The 19112-nt window shown below is 45.0% G+C and overlaps 1 protein-coding gene across 1 annotated transcript in view; it reads left to right on the forward strand.

Annotated features, from left to right (window-relative positions):
• Positions 1 to 413: 413 nt before the first annotated feature.
• Positions 414 to 19112, forward strand: part of imp3 (IMP U3 small nucleolar ribonucleoprotein 3) — a 214913-nt gene continuing 196214 nt past the window's right edge. The window contains exon 1 of the mRNA XM_072274342.1: positions 414 to 598. Coding sequence (XP_072130443.1) covers positions 462 to 598 — 137 coding nt within the window. The 5' untranslated portion in view covers positions 414 to 461. The remainder of the gene's footprint in view (positions 599 to 19112) is intronic.

Genomic DNA, 19112 nt, shown 5'->3' on the forward strand with positions numbered 1-19112 from the left:
AAGGCGACGTCCATTATTAAGGACCCCCATCATGCCCTCTTCTCATTGATGCCGCCAGGAAGGAGGTACAGAAGTCTGAAGGCACACACTCTGTGATTCAGGAACAGCTTCTTCCCCTTTGCATACAATTCCTAAATGGATATTGAAACCATGAACACTACCTCATCTCTAAAATATTTTTTTGGACTATTTTAATCGATTCAATATACATATATGCTTACTTACTGTTATTTATTTACTTTCTTTCTATATTATCATATATTGCACTGAACTGCTGCAAAATTGTTAACAAATTTCACTACACATGCCGGTGATAATGAACCTGAATTTGATTCTCATTTATTTCCCCTATGGAATCAGGCACAGCGCGGACAACCTTAGAAACCGCCCTATCCGTTCTGGTTAAGGTTTGAACAGGCAGTGCGGAGGCCGTTCCGGGTGAGGTGCTAAGGACCGCAATCATGGTGCGCAAGTTGAAGTTCCACGAGCAGAAGCTGCTGAAGAAGGTGGACTTCATCTCCTGGGAGGTGGACGGGAATCTGAAAGAGCTGAAGGTACTCCGGCAATATCGCATCCAGCGGAGGGAGGACTACACCATGTGAGTCCGTGGTCTCTGGGAGGGAGGGAGGGCCGGCTGCGGCATGGCGGGTCTGGAGGCTGGGCGCTGCCATCGTGGGACGGTGGAGGTTCTAACTGCAGGTTCTATTTTCGTGGGGAAGGGGCGGTCTCCTCTCCCCCCCACCCCCCAACCCACATTCTACTTCAAACTACCCTTCACCTCCCTGATAAGCCGAAAGGGGTTTTCAGTATGGAGCTGTTCTTCCGATTATGCGGGGCCCTGATGGGACCACATGAATATTGTTCCTCGGTCTGGTCTCCTGGCTTGGTTGGATATCCTTAATTAAAACGTTAGCTTGTTCTGTTTTCCTTTATATTCTAACATCTATTGCAGACATAGGAAATTGCAGATACTGGAATCTGGATTAAAAATGCTTCAGTAACTTCGTTTATACACACACAACCTGAGCATTCAGGCAACAACTACGAAGGGAAATAAACAGTCAACGTTTCAGACTGAGACCTTTCAACAGGACTGGGAAGTAAGGGGACAGAATAAGGAGGTGGGGGAAGGGGAGGAGTGCAAGCTGGTGGGTGGCATTGGAGAGTAGGTGAGGGGGGATGAAAAGGAGTATTCTGCGAAGTTGGAAGGTGATACGTGGAAGAAGTGAAGGCCTGAAGAAGTCATAAGATAGTAGATGACAGTGGACTATAGAATAAAAAAGAGGAGGTGGAAAACCAGAGAGAGGTGAAAGGCAGATCATGAGGGGAGGAGAAGAGAAGGGGTGGGGGGGGGGTCACCAGAATAAGGGAAAACAGGTGGGGTGGGGAGGAAATAGGGGTTTAGGGGGCAGCACCTCTACTTATAAGTTTGTGAAGATTTGGTATGTCATCTAAGATTTTGACAAACCTCGAGATGTTTGGTGGCAAATATATTGACTGGTTGCATCTTGGCCTTGTGTGAAAAACCAGAAAAAACGCAGTGGATGTGGCCCAGTCCATCACAGGTAAAGCCTTCCTCATCATGGAGCAGATCTACATGGAATGCTGTTGCAGGAGAGCAACATCCCTCACCAGGGACCCCCCCAACACCCAGGTCTTGCTTTTGCCATCAAGAAGGTTGTAAAGTGGCCTCAGGACTCTCAGCACCAGGTTCAAGAACAGTTATTACCCCTCAACCATCAGGCTCTTGAACCAGGGGATCATATCACACAATTGAACAGTACCGAGTTGAACAGGTACTTTGGATCTGTCTTCACTAGGGAAGACACAAACAATCTCCCAGATGTAACAGTGGCCAAAGGACCCAGGGTAATGGATGAATTGAAGGAAATTTATATTAGGCAGGAAATGGTGTTGGATAAGCTGTTGGGTCTGAAGGCTGATAAGTCCCCGGGACCTGATGGTCTGCATCCCAGGACACTTAAGGAGGTGGCTTTAGAAATCTTGGATGCATTGGTAATCATTTTCCAATGTTCTATAGATTCAGGATCAGTTCCTGTGGATTGGAGGGTGGCTTATGTTGTCCCTCTCTTCAAGAAGGGAGGAAGAGAGAAAACAGGGAATTATAGACCAGTTAGCCTGACGTCGGTGGTGGGAAAGATGCTGGAGTCCATTATAAAAGATGAAATTATGACACATCTGGATAGCAGTAACAGGATTGGTCCGAGTCAGCATGGATTTACGAAGGGGAAATCTTGCTTGACTAATCTTCTGGAATTTTTTGAGGATGTAACTATGAAAATGGACAAGGGAGAGCCAGTGGATGTAGTGTACCTGGACTTTCAGAAAGCCTTTGATAAAGTCCCACATAGGAGATTAGTGGGCAAAATTAGGGCACATGGTATTGGGGGCGGAGTACTAACATGGATTGAAAATTGGCTGGCTGACAGAAAACAAAGAGTAGTGATTAATGGGTCCCTTTTGGAATGGCAGGCGGTGACCAGTGGGGTACTGCAGGTGTTTACAATATATATTAACGATTTAGATGAGGAAATTAAAAGTAACATTAGCAAATTTGCCGATGACACAAAGCTGGGTGGCAGTGTGAAATGTGAGGAGGATGTTATGAGAATGCAGGGTGACTTGGACAGGTTGGGTGAGTGGGCAGATGCATGGCAGATGCAGTTTAATGTGGATAAATGTGAGGTTATCCACTTTGGTGGTAAGAACGGGAAGGCAGATTATTATCTAAATGGAGTCAAGTTAGGAAAAGGAGAAGCACAAAGAGATCTAGGTTTTCTTGTACATCAGTCACTGAAAGCAAGCATGCAGGTACAGCAGGCAGTGAAGAAAGCTAATGGTATGCTGGCCCTCATAACAAGGGGAATTGAGTATAAGAGCAAAGAGATCCTCCTGCAGCTGTACAGGGCCCTGGTGAGACCCCACCTGGAGTACTGTGTGCAGTTTTGGTCTCCAAATTTGAGGAAGGACATTCTTGCTATTGAGGGAGTGCAGCGTAGGTTCACAAGGTTAATTCCCGGGATGGTGGGACTGACATATGTCGAAAGATTGGAGTGACTGGGCTTGTATACTCTGGAATTTAGAAGGCTGAGAGGGGGTCTTATTGAAACATGTAAGATTATTAAGGGATTGGACACGCTGCAGGCAGGAAGCATGTTCCTGCTGATGGGTAAGTCCAGAACCAGAGGCAACAGTTTAAGAATAAGGGGTAGGCCATTTAGAACGGAGTTGAGGAAAAACTTTTTCACCCAGAGAGTGGTGGATATATGGAATGCTCTGCCCCAGAAGGCTATGGAGGCCAAGTCTCTGGATGCTTTCAGAAAAGAGATGGATAGAGCTCTTAAAGATAGTGGAATCAAAGGTTCCAGGAACTGGATACTGATAATGGATGATCAGCCATGATCACAGTGAATGGCGGTGCTAGCTTGAATGGCCTACTCCTGCACCTTTTGTCTATTGTCTATAATCCATCACTGAAATGTTCTCACTGACTGGACTCACTTCCAAAGACTCTTCATCTCATGTTCTGGATATTTAGTGTTTACTTATTTATTATTACTATAATTTTCCCTTCTTATATTTGTGCAGTTGTTTTGCACATTGGTTTTTGCTTATCTTGTTGGGTGCAGTCTTTCACTGGCTCTCTTGTGTTCTTGTATTTACTGTAATTGTCCATAAGAAAATGAATCTCAGGTTTGTATATTGTGACATATATATACTTTGATAATAAAATTATTTTGTACTCTAAATGTTATCTGAAGTTAGAGCAGTTTATATTCATGCCTTTAGATTTGAGTCTACCTGGATAGAATATGATGTGTTGCTCCTCCAACCTGTGCTTTGCCTCATCACGGCAGTAGAGGAGGCCATAAGCTGACGTGGCACTGTGGGAATGGCAATTCAGATTGAAATGGGTGGTCACTTGGAGACCCTGACTATTGTGGCAGACAGTGAAGCTGCTCAGTGAAGTGGTTCCTCAGTCTGTGTTCGTGTCTTGTGTAGAGAGGGCTTCAATGGATGCTATAAATTACCTGAAAAGGCTCTCGGGTGAAGTGCTGCCTCACCTGTTTAGGGTCACGAATGGTGGTGAGGTGTAGGCAGAGGTATTGCACTTGTCCTGCTTGGAGTGATAATTTCCAGCAGGGAGATCTGTGGAGAGCGATGAGTGAAGAAGGGAGAGACACTGCAGAAAGTGTACCTGATGGTGAGATCTCATTGGAGATCACAGGGGTTACGGAGAGTGATGTGTTGGATACCGAGGTAGGTGAGGATAGGATACCTATCAGCACTCACACAATGCTGGAGGAGCTCACCAGGCCAGGCAGCATCTGTGGAGAAGAGTACAGTCGACGTTTTAGGCTGAAATGTCAACTGTACCCTTCTATGGATGCTGCCTAGTCTGCCAAGTTCTTCCAGCATTTTGTGTGTGTTGCTTGGATGTGCAGCATCTGCAGGCTTTCTCTTGTTTGTGTTAGGATACTTGTTATTGCACAATGTGCTGACACTTTGCGATAGTTCAGCTAAGCTAAAAATATTTCGTTGATTTCTGTTTGTACTCAGTGTCTGAGGCCTCTCTCGTAAGTGTCCAACAATAGTCAGCCAACGTTGATGGATTTCGGTTGCCCTGATACTGTTTCTCCATGATCGCAATGTCCTGGTGAAACCTTTCACCATGCTCATCACTGACAGCGCCAAGATTTTTAGGGAAGAAGTCAAAATAGGAATGTAGAAAATGAATCTTTATTGACATGTTGCACTTCATGGTTTTGTATGCTTGAAACATGCTGTTGACCAGCTGCATGTAGTTTGGTGTCATGTAGTTGCCAAGAAAATTTTGGGGTAGCATGGTAGTGCAGTTGTTAACACAATGCTTTGCAGTATGGGCGACCTGGGTTCATTTCCCACTGCTGTCTGTACATTCTCCTTGTGACCGTGTGGATTTCCTCTGGCTGGTCTAATTTCCCCTGATAATCCAAAGACCTACTGGTTGGTAGGTTAACTGGCCCTTGTAAGCTGTCCCATGATTAAATCGGGAGATTGCTGGACGGTGTGCCTCAAAGGGCTGGAAGAGCCTGCTCCGCGTTGTATCTCAATAAATAATAATTTTAAAGTAAAATTTTCAACAACGTCCTTGAATCCCTTCCATGCAATTTTCTCTGGTCCCACTGGAAGTTCTTCAAATTGCCTGTCATTGATGACCTGTTTGATTTGTGGACCAACAAAAACACCTTCTTTAATCTTGGGATTAGTTATTGTGATGTGAATTATGAATTGAAATAACAAATACAGGTGATTTTTAAAAAAATTGTGTGTGATAGAAAAATTTCATGGCGGTTTTTGTGATCTGTAGCCCAAAAACTATAAGATAAACCCAAAAGTATTCAGGAAGCAACGTCTTTGTTGTCCAGTGTAATCTGGTTTTGGAGATGGAGACAGAGAGATTAAGAAAGGAGAGAGGGGTGTCAGAGACGAATCAAGTAAGTTTGAGGGCAGTGAGGCTAAACACCTCATATTCTGTCTGGTAGTGCTCGACTTGATGGCATGAACATCTTTTTTTCTCTAACTTCTAGTTTTTCTCACCTCCACTTTTTTTTTGTTTCATTCTGGTAGCTCCTCCAACTATTCCTCTCCCCTATCATGACTTGCCCATCACCTCCCCCAGTTCCTTTTATTCCGTGGTCCACCGTCCTCCTCCTTCAGCACTTTACCTCTTTCATGTAATCACCATTCAGCTTTTCATATCGTTCCCTTTTATTCCTCCTTTCTCCACCCACACCCTTCCCCCTATCATCTGCCAGCTTGGTGGGACTCTTCCCCAAACCCCCACCTTATTTTGGCTTCTGCCCCCTTCCTTTCCAGTTCTGATGAATGGTCTTGGCATGAAATGCTGACTGTTTATTCCCCTCCTTAAATGTTGCCTGACTTGCTGAGTTCCTGTAACACTTTGTGTGGATTCCTCAAGATTTCCAGCATCTGCAGAATCTCTTGTGTGTCTGCTGGAGTAACTCAGTGGGTCGGGCAGCATCAGTGGAGGGAAATGAGCTGTTGATATTGAGTCAAGGCTGTTCAGTCTCATGTGTTTCCACTAATGTCAAATGCCAATAATCTGGCACCTGATATTCTGGAAATCCAGCTTTGTTGTTGTCTGGCACGCTTGTCCGGACTGTAAGCCACGATCCAGAACTGGAGTCCAGGCTGCAGTCTGCATGCATAACTGGAGCCAGGTTTAGGATCTGGCACACCATGGATCAGAAGTCTGGGTTGGTTTGTTGCATGAGCTGTGTTTCCGTGTTTCCTCCTTGTAAACTTACCAGGTGCTGTGGTAAACTTCATTGCACCTTCATATTTTTCAATATATACATTTGGTTATTAATGTGATTCTAGAAATCATCAGTACAGCACCATCAAAGGCTCAAGGCCACTGGGTTATTTGTGGGTGTGCAATGAAGGTTAACTGAATTGATTCCTGGAATGGAATTTATTGTCTTATGAGGGAAGCTGAAACAGAGTGTTCCTCTATTCCATGAAGTCTAGAAGAATGAAAGGTCTTGATGAAATGTGCAAAATTTTTATAAGGCTCCACACAGAGGATGCGGAGCTGTTCTAATTGGTGAGCTGTGCTGCAATCAGGCATCATGTTCTCAAAAGAAGGTACAGAAAAGAGGGTCTCCATCCAAAATCTCTTCTGTTTATTTCCCTCCATAGGTGCTGCCTAACTTGCTGAGTTCCTCCTGCATTTTGTGTGTGTTGACAGAAGGAAGAATTTCTACACCCTCTGGGTAGTGGTTTTGAAATTCTCTGACTGAATACTGTGGTGCCTCAGTCTTGATGTATATTCAAGACAAAACAATAGATTTCTAAATAAAGCAAATGAAGTATAGAGTTAGTGTGGAAAAGTAGTCATAGTCATGCTGTACAGAAACAAACTTTGCCCCATTGTGCACATGGCAACAATTGAGTTATGTTCGTCCATTGTCAATGTCGATGAGGACCTCGACACCATTATGATGGTGTCGAGACTAGCGCATGATTTGGATTTAAGTGAGAGAGAGAGTTGCGCAATTGAGTACTATTTGCGCAAATCTCATTTACTAGCATTGGTTTTGAGTTAAAAGATCAGCTTTGATTTGTAGAATGGTAGAAGTTATTTTTACGTTCTATGTCAATGATGTGGACGACAGAATTGAAGGCTTTTTTGCGAAATTTGCAGACAATACTTTGATAGGCGGAGAGGCAGATAGTTTTAGACCATAAGATATAGGAGCAGAATTAGGCCATTTGGCTCATTGAGTCTGCTTAGGAACAGTAACAGCTTCTTCTCCTCTGCCATCCAATTCGAAATCCTGAACACTACCTCTTTTTTAAAAATATATATTTCTATTTTTGCACGATTTTTCATCTATTCAATATGTATACTGTAATTGATTTATTATTATTCTTCTAGATTATGTATTGCATTGAACTGCTGCTGCTAAGTTAAATTTTAAAACATATGTCGGTGATATGTCAGGATCTCAAAGGTAGTAATCTTGGGAATACTGCCTGTGCCACATGATGGTGAGTAGAGGACAGAATGAGGTGGAGGATAAATGCGTGGCTGAGGGATTGGAGCAGGGATTCAGATTTCTGGATCATTGGAACCTCTTTTGGGGTAGGTGTGACCTGTACAAAAAAGACGGGTTGCACTTGAATCCAAGGGGGACCATATCCTGGTGGGCAGGTTTGCTAAGGCTACTGTGGAGAGTTTAGACTAGAATTGCTGGGGGGGGGGGGTGGGAACCGAACTGAAGTGACGGAGGAAAGGGAGGTTGGCTCACAAATAGAGAAAGCTTGGAGACAGTGCGAAAGGGAGGATAGGCAGGTGATAGAGAAGGGACGCGCTCAGACCGATGGTTTGAGTTGTGTCTATTTTAATGCGAGGAGTATTATGAATAAAGCGGATGAGCTTAGAGTGTGGATCAGCACTTGGAGCTATGATGTTGTGGCCATTACAGAGACTTGGATGGTGCAGGGGCAGGGATGGCTACTTCAAGTGCCAGGCTTTAGATGTTTCAGAAAGGATAGGGAGGGAGGCAAAAGAGGTGGGGGCGTGGCACTGTTGATGAGAGATAGTGTCACGGCTGCAGAAAAGGAGGAAGTCATGGAGGGGTTGTCTACTGAGTCTCTGTGGGTGGAGATTAAGAACAGGAAGGGGTCAATAACTACGTGTTTTTTTTATATAGACCATCCAATAGTAACAGGGACTTTGAGGAGCAGATAGGGAGACAGATTCTGGAAAGGAGTAATAACAGGGTTGTTGTGGTGGGAGGTTTTAATTTCCCAAATATTGATTGGCATCTCCCTAGAGTGAGGGGTTTACATAGACACACAGAAAACCTACAGCACAATACAGGCCCTTCGGCCCACAAAATTGTGCCGAACATGTCCCTACCTTAGAAATTAATAGGCTTACCTACAGCCCTCTATTTTTCTAAGCTCCATGTACCTATCCAAAAGTCTCTTAAAACAGGAGTCCCCAACCGTTTTTGCACCGCAGACCAGTTTAAAAAAAAACGGGGGCGGGGGGGGTGTTCAAGTAGGGTTGCCAACTTTCTCACTCCCAAATAAGGGACATTTGTGTTTACCCTGGGAAAGACTACCATGACCATGAAGCCTTGCGCGGGCACCTGTGTGCGCATGTGCGTACGTGCCGATTTTTTTTCCTACAGATCGGTTTTGGCTTAATCTTCCCGATTCTGTTAAGTGCAACTACACTGTACATACATTATTTCTACTTTATGTAGGCTGTGTATTTATCATATCATTCCTGCTTTTATTATATTTTAGTATTATAGGTTTTATGTGTTATTTGGTTTGATTTGGTAGGTTATTTTTTGGGTCTGGGAATGCTCAAAAATTTTTCCCATATAAATTAATGGTAATTGCTGCTTCACTTTACGCCATTTCGGCTTATGAACGGTTTCATAGGAACACTCTGCCTTAGCGGGGGAAATACGGGACAAGGGCGATCCCGTATGGGACAATCCAATTTAGCCTAATATACAAGATGTCCCGGCTAATACGGGACAGTTGGCAACCCTATGTTCAAGTTCAACAGTGCGTGACAGGGAATGAGGAAAGGTGCAGCTGACTCGTATCGTCAAATCATATCGTTTCTTCGCGGCCTGGTGGTTGGGGACCACTGTCTTAAAAGACTCTATCGTATCCGCCTCCACCACCGTTGCCGGCAGCCCATTCCACGCATTCACCACTCTCTGCGTGTTTAAAAAAAAACAAACATCTCCTCTGTGCCTACTCCCCAGTACTTTAAACCTGTGTCCTCTTGTGGCAACCATTTCAGCCCTGGGAAAAAGCCTCTGACTATCCACACAATCAATGCCTCTCATCATCTTATACACCTCTATCAGGTCACCTCTCATCCTCCGCCACTCCAAGGAGAAAAGGCCAAGTTAATTCAAACTTTTAGATTATGAGGACACGCAGTCCTCTTTTATTGTCATTTAGTAATGCATACATTAAGAAATGATACAATGTTTTTCCAGAATGATATCACAGAAACACATGACAAACCGATTTTAAAAACTAACAAAAACCACATAATTATAACATATAGTTACAACAGTGCAAAGCAATACCGTAATTTGATAAGAGCAGACCATGGGCACAGTGAAAGTCTCAAAGTCTCTTCGAAGTCCCATCATCTCATGCAGACGGTGAACCTCCAGCGCCGTAAACTTGCCAATGCAGCATGCTGGAAGCATCCGACCACAGTCTGACTCCAAGTCCGTCCGAAAACTCTGAGCCTCCGACTCGCTGTCCGACACCGAGCACCATCTCTGCTGAGCGCTTCAACCCCGGCAATAGGCAAAACCAAGGATTTGGGTCCTTCCCCTCCGGAGATTCTCGATCGCACAGTAGCAGTGGCAGTGAAGCAGGCATTTCAGAAGTTACTCCAGGTGTTCCTCCATGCTTCTCACGGCTGTCTCCATCAAATCCGGATTGTGCACGGCCCCCTAGTTAACACATACGATATTCATTCGGAACAGCTGTGCGCGCTGCTATCTTCTCCTCCCTCCATTCTCATAAGGCATGCTCCCCAATCCAGGCAACATCCTCGTAAATCTCCTCTGCACACTTTCTATGGCTTCCACGTCCTTCCTGTAGTGAGGCGACCAGAACTGAGCACAGTACTCCAAGTGGGGTCTGACCAGGGTCCTATATAGCTGCAACATTACCTCTTGGCTCCTAAATTCAATTCCACGATTGATGAAGGCCAATACACAGTACGCCGCCTTAACCACAGAGTCAATCTGCGCAGCTGCTTTGAGTGTCCTATGGACTCAGACTCCAAGATCCCTCTGATCCTCCAAACTGCCAAGAGTCTTACCATTAATACTATATTCTGCCATCATATTTGACCTACTAAAATGAACCATCTCACAATTATCTGGGTTGAACTTCATCTGCCACATCTCAGCCCAGTTTTGCATCCTATCAATATCCCGCTGTAACCTCTGACAGCCCTCCACACTATCCACAACACCTCCAACCTTTGTGTCATCAGCAAACTTACTAACCCATCCCTTCACTTCCTCATCCAGGTCAATTATAAAAATCACGAAGAGTAAGGATCCCAGAACCGATCCCTGAGGCACTCCACTGGTGACTGCCCTCCATGCAGAATATGACCCGTCTACAACCACTCTTTGCCTTCTGTGGGCAAGCCAGTTCTGGATCCACAAAGCAATGTCCCCTTGGATCCCATGCCTCCTTACCTTCTCAATAAGCCTTGCATGGGGTACCATCAAGGGGATCCAAGCCTTTCAGCCTTGCTGAAATCCATATACACTACATCTACTGGGTAGAATTTATTGGGTGTGTTCAGGAAGCTTTCTTGACACAATAAGCCTACAAGAGGAGAGGCTGCACTTGATCTGGTATGGGGAAATGAACCTGGTCAAGTGTCAGGTCTCAGTGGGAGAGCATTTTGGAGATAGTGATCACAATTCTATCTCCTTCACCATAGCATTGGAGAGGGATAGGAGCAGACAAGTTAGGGAAACGTTTAATTGGAGTATGAGGCTATCAGGCAGGAACTTGGAAGCATAAATTGGGAACAGATGTTCTCAGGGAAACGTACGGAAGAAATGTGGCAAATGTTCAGGGGATATTTGCGTGGGGTTCTGAGTAGGTACGTTCCAATGAGGCATAAAGGATGGTAGGGTACACGATCTGTGGTGTACAAAGGCTGTTGTAAAAATCTAGTCAAGAAGAAAAGAGCTTACGAAAGGTTAAAAAAAATACTAGGTAATGATAGAAATCTAGAAGATTATAAGGCTAGCAGGAAGGAGTTTAAGAATGAAATTAGGAGAGCCAGAAGGGGCCATGAGAAGGCCTTGGTGGACAGGATTAAGGAAAATCCCAAGGCTTTCTACAAGTATGTGAAGAGCAAGAGAATAAGACGTGAGAGAATAGGACTTAATGAATACTTTGCTTCAGTATTCACTATGGAAAAGGACCTTGGCGATTATAGGGATGACTTGCGGTGGACTGAAAAGCTTGAGAATGTAGATATTAAGGAAGAGGATGTGGAAAGCATCAAGTTGGATAAGTCACCGGGACCAGACGAGATGTACCCGAGGCTACTATGGGAAGTGAGGAAGGAGATCGCTGAGCCTCTGGCAATGATCTTTGCATCATCAATGAGGACAGGAGTGGTTCTGGAGGATTGGAGGGTTGCGGATGTTGTTCCCTTATTCAAGAAAGGGAGTAGGGGTAGCCCAGGAAATTATAGGCCAGTGAGTCTTACTTCAGTGGTTGGTAAGTTGATGGAGAAGATCCTGAGAGGCAGGATTTATGAATATTTGGAGAGGCATAATATGATTAGGATTAGTCAGCATGGCTTTGTCAAAGGCAGGTCGTGTCTTACAAGCCTGATTGAATTTTTTGAGGATGTGACTAAACACATTCATGAAAGTAGAGCCATAGATGCAGTGTATATGGATTTTAGCAAGACATTTGATAAGGTACCCCATGCAAGGCTTATGAGAAAGTAAGGAGGCATGGGATCCAAGGGGACATTGCTTTGTGGATCCAGAACTGGCTTGCCCACAGAAGGCAATGAGTGGTTGTAGACGGGTCATATTTTGCATGGAGGCCGGTGACCAGTGGTGTGCCTCAGGGCTCTGTTCTGGGACCTCTTCTCTTTGTGATTTTTATAAATGACCTGGATGAGGAAGTGGAGGGATGGGTTAGTAAGTTTGCTGATGACACAAAGGTTGGGGTGTTGTGGATAGTGTGGAGGGCTGTCAGAGGTGCAAAACTGGGCTGAGAAGTGGCAGGTGGAGTTCAACCCAGATAAGTGTGAGGTAGTTCATTTTGGTAGGTCAAATATGATGGCAAAATATAGCATTAATGATAAGACTCATGGCAGTGTGGAGGATCAGAGGGATCTTGGGGTCCGAGTCCACAGGACACTTAAGGCTGCTATGCAGATTGACTCTGTAATTAAGAAGGCATATGGTTCATTGGCCTTCATCAATCGTGAGATTGAGTTTAAGAGCCGAGAGGTAATGTTGCAGTTATATAGGACCCTGGTCAGACCCCACTTGGAGTACTGTGTTCAATTCTGGTTCCCTTACTGCAGGAAGGATGTGGAAACCATAGAAAGGGTGCAGAGGAGATTTACGAGGATGTTGCCTGGATTGGGGAGCATGCCTTATGAGAATAGGTTGAGAGAACTCGGTTCTTTCTTCTTGGAGTGATGGAGGAAGAGAGGTGACATGATGGAGGTGTTCAAGATAATGAGGCATTGATCGTGTGGATAGTCAGAGGCTTTTCCCCAGGGCTGAAATGGCTAGCATGAGAGGGCATAATTTTAAGGTGCTTGGAAGTAGGTACAGAGGAGGTGTTGGGGTAAGTTTTTTACGCAGAGAGTGGTGAGTGCATGGAATGGGCTGCTGGCGGCAACGATAGGGTCTTTTAGGAGATTCCTGGATGGCTATGTGGTGCTTAGACGAATAGAGGGCTATGGGTAAAGCCTAGGTAGTTCTAAGGTTGGGACATGTTCAGCACAGCTTTGTGCTGTAGGTTTTCTATGTTTCTATAATAAACCTTATTCTGATACTGATCCAGATTTCCTCTCTGCCTCAATCCCTTCCCTTCTTCCCGTATCTCTTCATGGCCTGAGCAATCAAAAATTTATTTGCCTCTGCCTTTGGAGGCGGCCCAGTTAGGACAATGCTTTGCAGTTCAGGTAACCTGGGTTCAATTCCCGTTGTAGCCTGTAAGGAGTTTGTATGTTCTCCTCTAACCACACGGGTTTCCTCTGGGTATTCCGGTTTCCTCCCACAGTCCAAAGACTTGCTGGGTGGTAGGCTGATTGGTCATTGTAAATTGTCCTGTGATGAGGCTCAGATTATAGTGGGGGATTCCTACTCTGTGCTGAATCTCAAATAAATAAAATAATAATGTAAATATACATAAAAACGTGGCCGCCACAGCTGCCTGTGGCAAAGAATTCCATATCCACTCTATCGAATGGCGAAAGGCCTTGAGAGGTTTCTTCTGAATTCTTGTGAATGCAGTCCCAGAGCCATTAAACACTGTTCATGTGACAAGCCATTCAATTCTGGAATCATTTTTGCGAGTCTCCTTTGAACCCTTTCTAGTTTCAACACATCATTTTTAAGATAAGGGGCCCAAAACTGCTCACAATTCTCTAAGTGAGGACTCACCAGTGCTTTATGAAGTCTCAACATTACATCCTTGCTTTTATAGTCTTGTCCTCTTGGAATGAATGCTAACATTGCATATGCCTTCCTCACCACAAACTCAACCTGTAAATTAACCTTTCGGAAATCCTGCACAAGGACTCCCAAGTTCCTTTATGCCTCTGTTTTTTGTATTTTGTCTCCATTTTGAAAATAGTCAACCCTTTCATTTCTTCTGCCATGAAATACACTTGCTGACACTGTATTCTATCTGCCATTTCTTTGCCCATTCTTCTAATCTAAGTCCTTTTGTAGACTCTCTACTTAAAATTACCTGTCCCTCCACCTATGTTCATGTTGTCTGCAAACTTTGCAACAAAGCCATCAATTATCCAAATCATTGATATATAGTGTAAAAAGAATTGGCCCTAACACAGACCCCTATGCACCGGCAGCCTACCAGAAAGGGCTTCCTTTATTCCCACACTGCCTCCTGCCAATCAGCCATTTCTCTGTCCATGCTGGAATCTGTCCTGTAATACCATGGGCTCATAGTTTGTTAAACAGCCTCATATGTGGCACCATGTCAAAAGCCTTCTTAAAAATCCAAGTACAGGACATCAGTTGGTTCTCCTTTGTCTATCCTGCTTGTCATTTCTTCAACAGATTTATCAGGCAAGATTTTCCCTTGAGAAAACCTTGCTGACTACAGCCTATTTATAAACATTTGCCCTCCAGTACCTCGTGCTTAATAATTGACTCCAACGTTTTCCCAATACTGAGTTCGGTCTAACTGGCCTGTAATTTCCTTTCTTCTGCCTCTCTCCCCTCTTAAAGAGTGGAGTGACATTTGCAATTACTAGTCTTCTGGAACCATTCTAAAATCTAGTGATTCTTGAAAGATCATTACTAATGCCTCCACAATCTCTTCAGCCACGTCTTTGGGGTGTACACCATCTGGTCCAGACACCTATCCACCTTCAGACCTTTCAGTTTCCTAAGAACCATCTCTCTAGTTATGGTAACTTCACACATTTCATGAACCCTAAACCCTGACCCCAACCCCAACCCCCACAATTTGAGAGCACACTGGATCAGATAATGGAGAGGGAGAGAGAAGTACAGGATAAGCCCAATTTAACTAGGAAGGAGAGAACAGCCCTGAAAGAGCTGAAGGAAAATATGGATATTGTTATCAAACCAGCAGATAAAGGGAGCAGCATAGTTATCATGGACAAACAGCAGTATCTATTTGAGGCAGACAGACAATTAAACAACACGGAACACTACACTAAACTAAAGGAACCCATATACTGGGAAACACACACAGAAATTAGGAACATTTTGCGAGAACTAGAAAGGACTAGATACCCCGGGAAGAAGCAGGTGGAGTACCTGACAGGGATACAGCCACGAGCAAGAAAGTTCTATGTCCTCCCCAAAATAGACAAGAACCCAGACTCATGGACTGTTCCGGGAGAAATACCACCCAACAGGCCCATCGTGTCGGACTGCAGCAGTGAGTTATACAGGATAGCAGAATACATTGATTCCTTCCTTAACCCACTATCGCAGAAACACTCCAGCTACATCAAGGACACGTACCACTTTTTCCGGATAGTCAATTCCATGTCAGTGCTCCCTGAGGCCATACTCTTCACCATGGACATTGAAAGCCTGTACACCAATATAGAAACGGATAGGGGTATAGGGGCAGTAAGGGATATCCTTCGGGACACTTCCTGGAGCATGGAATGTACTCCTTAGCAATCCTGGGCCTGGAAACCAACATAAACTGGTCAAACCTCCAAAGAAAAAGAGCAGAGAGGAGATGGATTGAAAGACTACAGATGCATTCCCCAAACGGCCTAAACGAGGCCTAAAAAACCAGGCCAGCAACATAAAATGTATTCACCGAAGGGCCAACATTGCACCCCGTAATTTTTTTAAAAATTGAGAAAATTAGAGTAGGGAAGAAGGGGAAGATCCCCTTCAGTCACTCACCCTGAAACAAATTAAGACAGGGGACCATTAAATAGGAAAGGTTTTCCTTACTTTGGAAATAGAGCCTAACAACTAGGCCCCAGAACAGAACCTAATTCCCCAAGTAGAGAGGAGTAAAATTAGAAATTATAACGCTACAGGAGATAACCACTAGGAAGAACAGATGCGTAATGACCGGTTTAATCCAGCCACAGCACTTGCCCCAACTTCCCAGCTTCCCCCATGGGGAAGAATACATCCCCAGCACATGACCCTGCCCTGAAACCTAACATCTTCACACCCCATAAACACAGATCCTCTTCTCGCCGGAGGGGCAAACTCACCCCACATCACCAGTTATACCTCCCGCCGCCCAGCGGGCCCCCCTCAATCCTAACTCCCCCCCAACCTAATCCTAACATCCGGAGGACCACACACCCCAACTAAACCCTAACCCTAATTTCCAATGGACCGGGCACCCCAACTAAACCGGACAGCACCCCAAATAACCCAAACCACACCGCTCTCAAGGGCTTATATAATAGTCCTTTGCCCTACCACTAAACCTAACACCTCCAACCCTGCTACACACCCCCATAAACCCAAACCCTCACCCCAGCAAGGGGCCAAATTCCCACTGCCCGCATACTCGCATCCTAACCCCAGCCCTGACCCTAACCCTAACCCTAATTTCCAAGGGACCGCGCACCCCAACTAAATGGGACAGCACCCCAAATAACCCAAACCACACCACACTAAAGGGCTTATATAACAGCCCCTAAACCTAACATCTCCAACCCTGCTACACACCCCCATAAACCCAAGCCCTTACCCCATCACGGCCAAATTCGCCCAATATCACCAGCAGCTAGGCTCCTATTTCAGCCCTCCCCCCTACTGCAGGGGACACCCCACCCCCACAATGCCAATTGCCACCCCACCTCCCTTCGCCGTGAATCCTCAACCCCCATTACCTAACTCTACCCCTGGGCATGTCCCTCCCCACAACACCCCTCAATTAGCTACCACACAACCCCCAGATCACAGCACACAGTCCCTATAAAAAAGACCCCAAATCCAAAACACTATCCATAGGCAATAATTCCACTATTGTAACTTAAACTCCAGAATGGAGGTTGAAGAGGAGGAAGATCCCTGTAAAGGAAAGTTGGGGACCGAGATGATGATGATGTGGGCCAAAAACAAAGTGGCAGGGTAAAGTGATACTGCATCTCCAGTACGAGATCCACAAACACTAGAAGGATATTTTGCCCACTGCCCGCATACTCGCATCCTAACCCTAACCCTACACACCCCCATAAACCCAAGCCTTACCCCATCAAGGGGCCAAATTCACCCAATATCACCAGCAGCTAGGCTCCTATTTCAGCCCTCCCCCCTACTGCAGGGGACACCCCACCCCCGCAATGCCAATTGCCACCCCACCTCCCTTCACCGTGAATCCTCAACCCCCATTACCTAACTCTACCCCTGGGCATGTCCCTCCCCACAACACCCCTCAATTAGCTACCACACAACCCCCAGATCACAGCACACAGTCCCTATAAAAAAGACCCCAAATCCAAAACACTATCCATAGGCAATAATTCCACTATTGTAACTGAAACTCCAGAATGGAGGTTAAAGAGGAGGAAGATCCCTGTAAAGGAAAGTTGGGGACCGAGATGATGACAAAGTGGGGCAAAAACAAAGTGGCAGGGTAAAGTGATACTGCATCTCCAGTATGAGATCCCCAAACAATAGAGGGATATTTTGCCCACTGCCCGCATACTCGCACCTGAACCTGAACCCTCTGAATTTCCACCACATTGCTAGTATCTTCCATAGTGAAAATACTTTTTCAGTTCATCCATCATTTCCTTGCCCCCATTACCACCTCTCCAATATTGTTTTTCAGTGGTCTGATATCCACTCACCTCTCTTTTACACTTTATGTATCTGAAGAAACTTTTGGTATCCTCTTTAATATTACTGGCTACCTTACTTTCGTATTCCATCTTTACCTTAATGACTTTTTAGTTCCTGTCTGGTTTTTTTAAAAGCTTCCCTATCCTCTGACTTCCCACTAATTTTTGCTCTATTATATGTTCTCTTTTTGGCTTTTATGTTGGCTTTGACTTCTCTTGCTAGCCACTGTTGTGTCATCTTTCCTTTAGAATACTTCCTCCTCTTTGGGGGGGGAGAGAGAGAGAGAAGGGGGAGAGAGAGAGAGAGAGAGAGACATAGAGACACAGACAGACAGACAGGGACATTCTGCGCCTTCTGAAATTCCAGCCATTGCTGCTCTGCTGTCATCCCTGCCTGTGTTCTTTTCCAATCAATTATGGACAACTCCTCACATGCCTCTGTAATTCCCTTTATTCCACTGTCAAATTTCAAGGTGAATTGAATCATATTATGATCACTTGCCCAAAGATTCCTTTACCTTAAGGTCTCTAATCAATTCGGGTTCATTGCACAACACCCAATTCGGAATATATTCCGTTTGAGTAGCCTCCAACCTCGTGGCCTGAACCTTGATTTCTCAAACTTCCAGTTATGCCTCCACCCCTCCCTTCACCATTTCCCATCCCTTTGTTACTCTCTCCTTGCCCACCCATTGCCTCCCTCTGGAGCTTTCTTCCATGGCTTTTTATCTCTTTCACCAATCAACTTCCTAGTTCTTTGCTTCATCCCTCCCCCTCCAAGTATCATTTATCACCTGGCACTTCTCTCCCCCCCCCCCCCCCCCCGCCCACCTGCCTTTCAAATCTACTCCTCAGCTTTTCCTTTCCAGTCCTGCGGAAGGGTTTCAGTCCAAAACATCAACGTAAATTTTTTTTCCATAGATGCTGCCTGGCCTGCTGAGTTCCTCCAGCATTTTGTGTGTGTGGCTTGGATTTCCAGCATCTGAAGATTTCCTCTTGTTCCCAATTCAGAATAACTGATCCCCTAGTGTGCTCAGCCATGAGCTGCTCTAAAAAGCCATTTAGTCGGCACTCTAGAAAACCCCCTTCCTAGAATCCAGCACCCGCCTGATTTTCTTAATCAACCTGCATATTGAAATCCCTCGTGATTATTGGAATATTGCCCTTTTGGGATGCAGTTTCTATATCCTGTTGTAATTTGTAGACCACGTCCTTAGCACTGTTAGGGGTCTGTATACAATTCCCATCAGGGTCTTTTTATCCTTGCAGTTCCTTAGCTCGATTCCCAATGATTCAGCACTTTCTGACCTTGTGTCAACTCTTCCTAATGATGTGATTTTATTTTTTACCAACGGAGTAATGCTGCCCCCTCTGCTTTCCTGCCTCTCCTTTTGATACAATGTGTATCCTTGGACATGAAGCTCTCAACAATAATCTTCTTTCAGCCATGATTCAGTGATGTTTGTAA

This window comes from Mobula birostris, chromosome 12, assembly GCF_030028105.1.
Source record: "Mobula birostris isolate sMobBir1 chromosome 12, sMobBir1.hap1, whole genome shotgun sequence".
Classification (NCBI taxonomy): Eukaryota; Metazoa; Chordata; class Chondrichthyes; order Myliobatiformes; family Myliobatidae; genus Mobula; species Mobula birostris.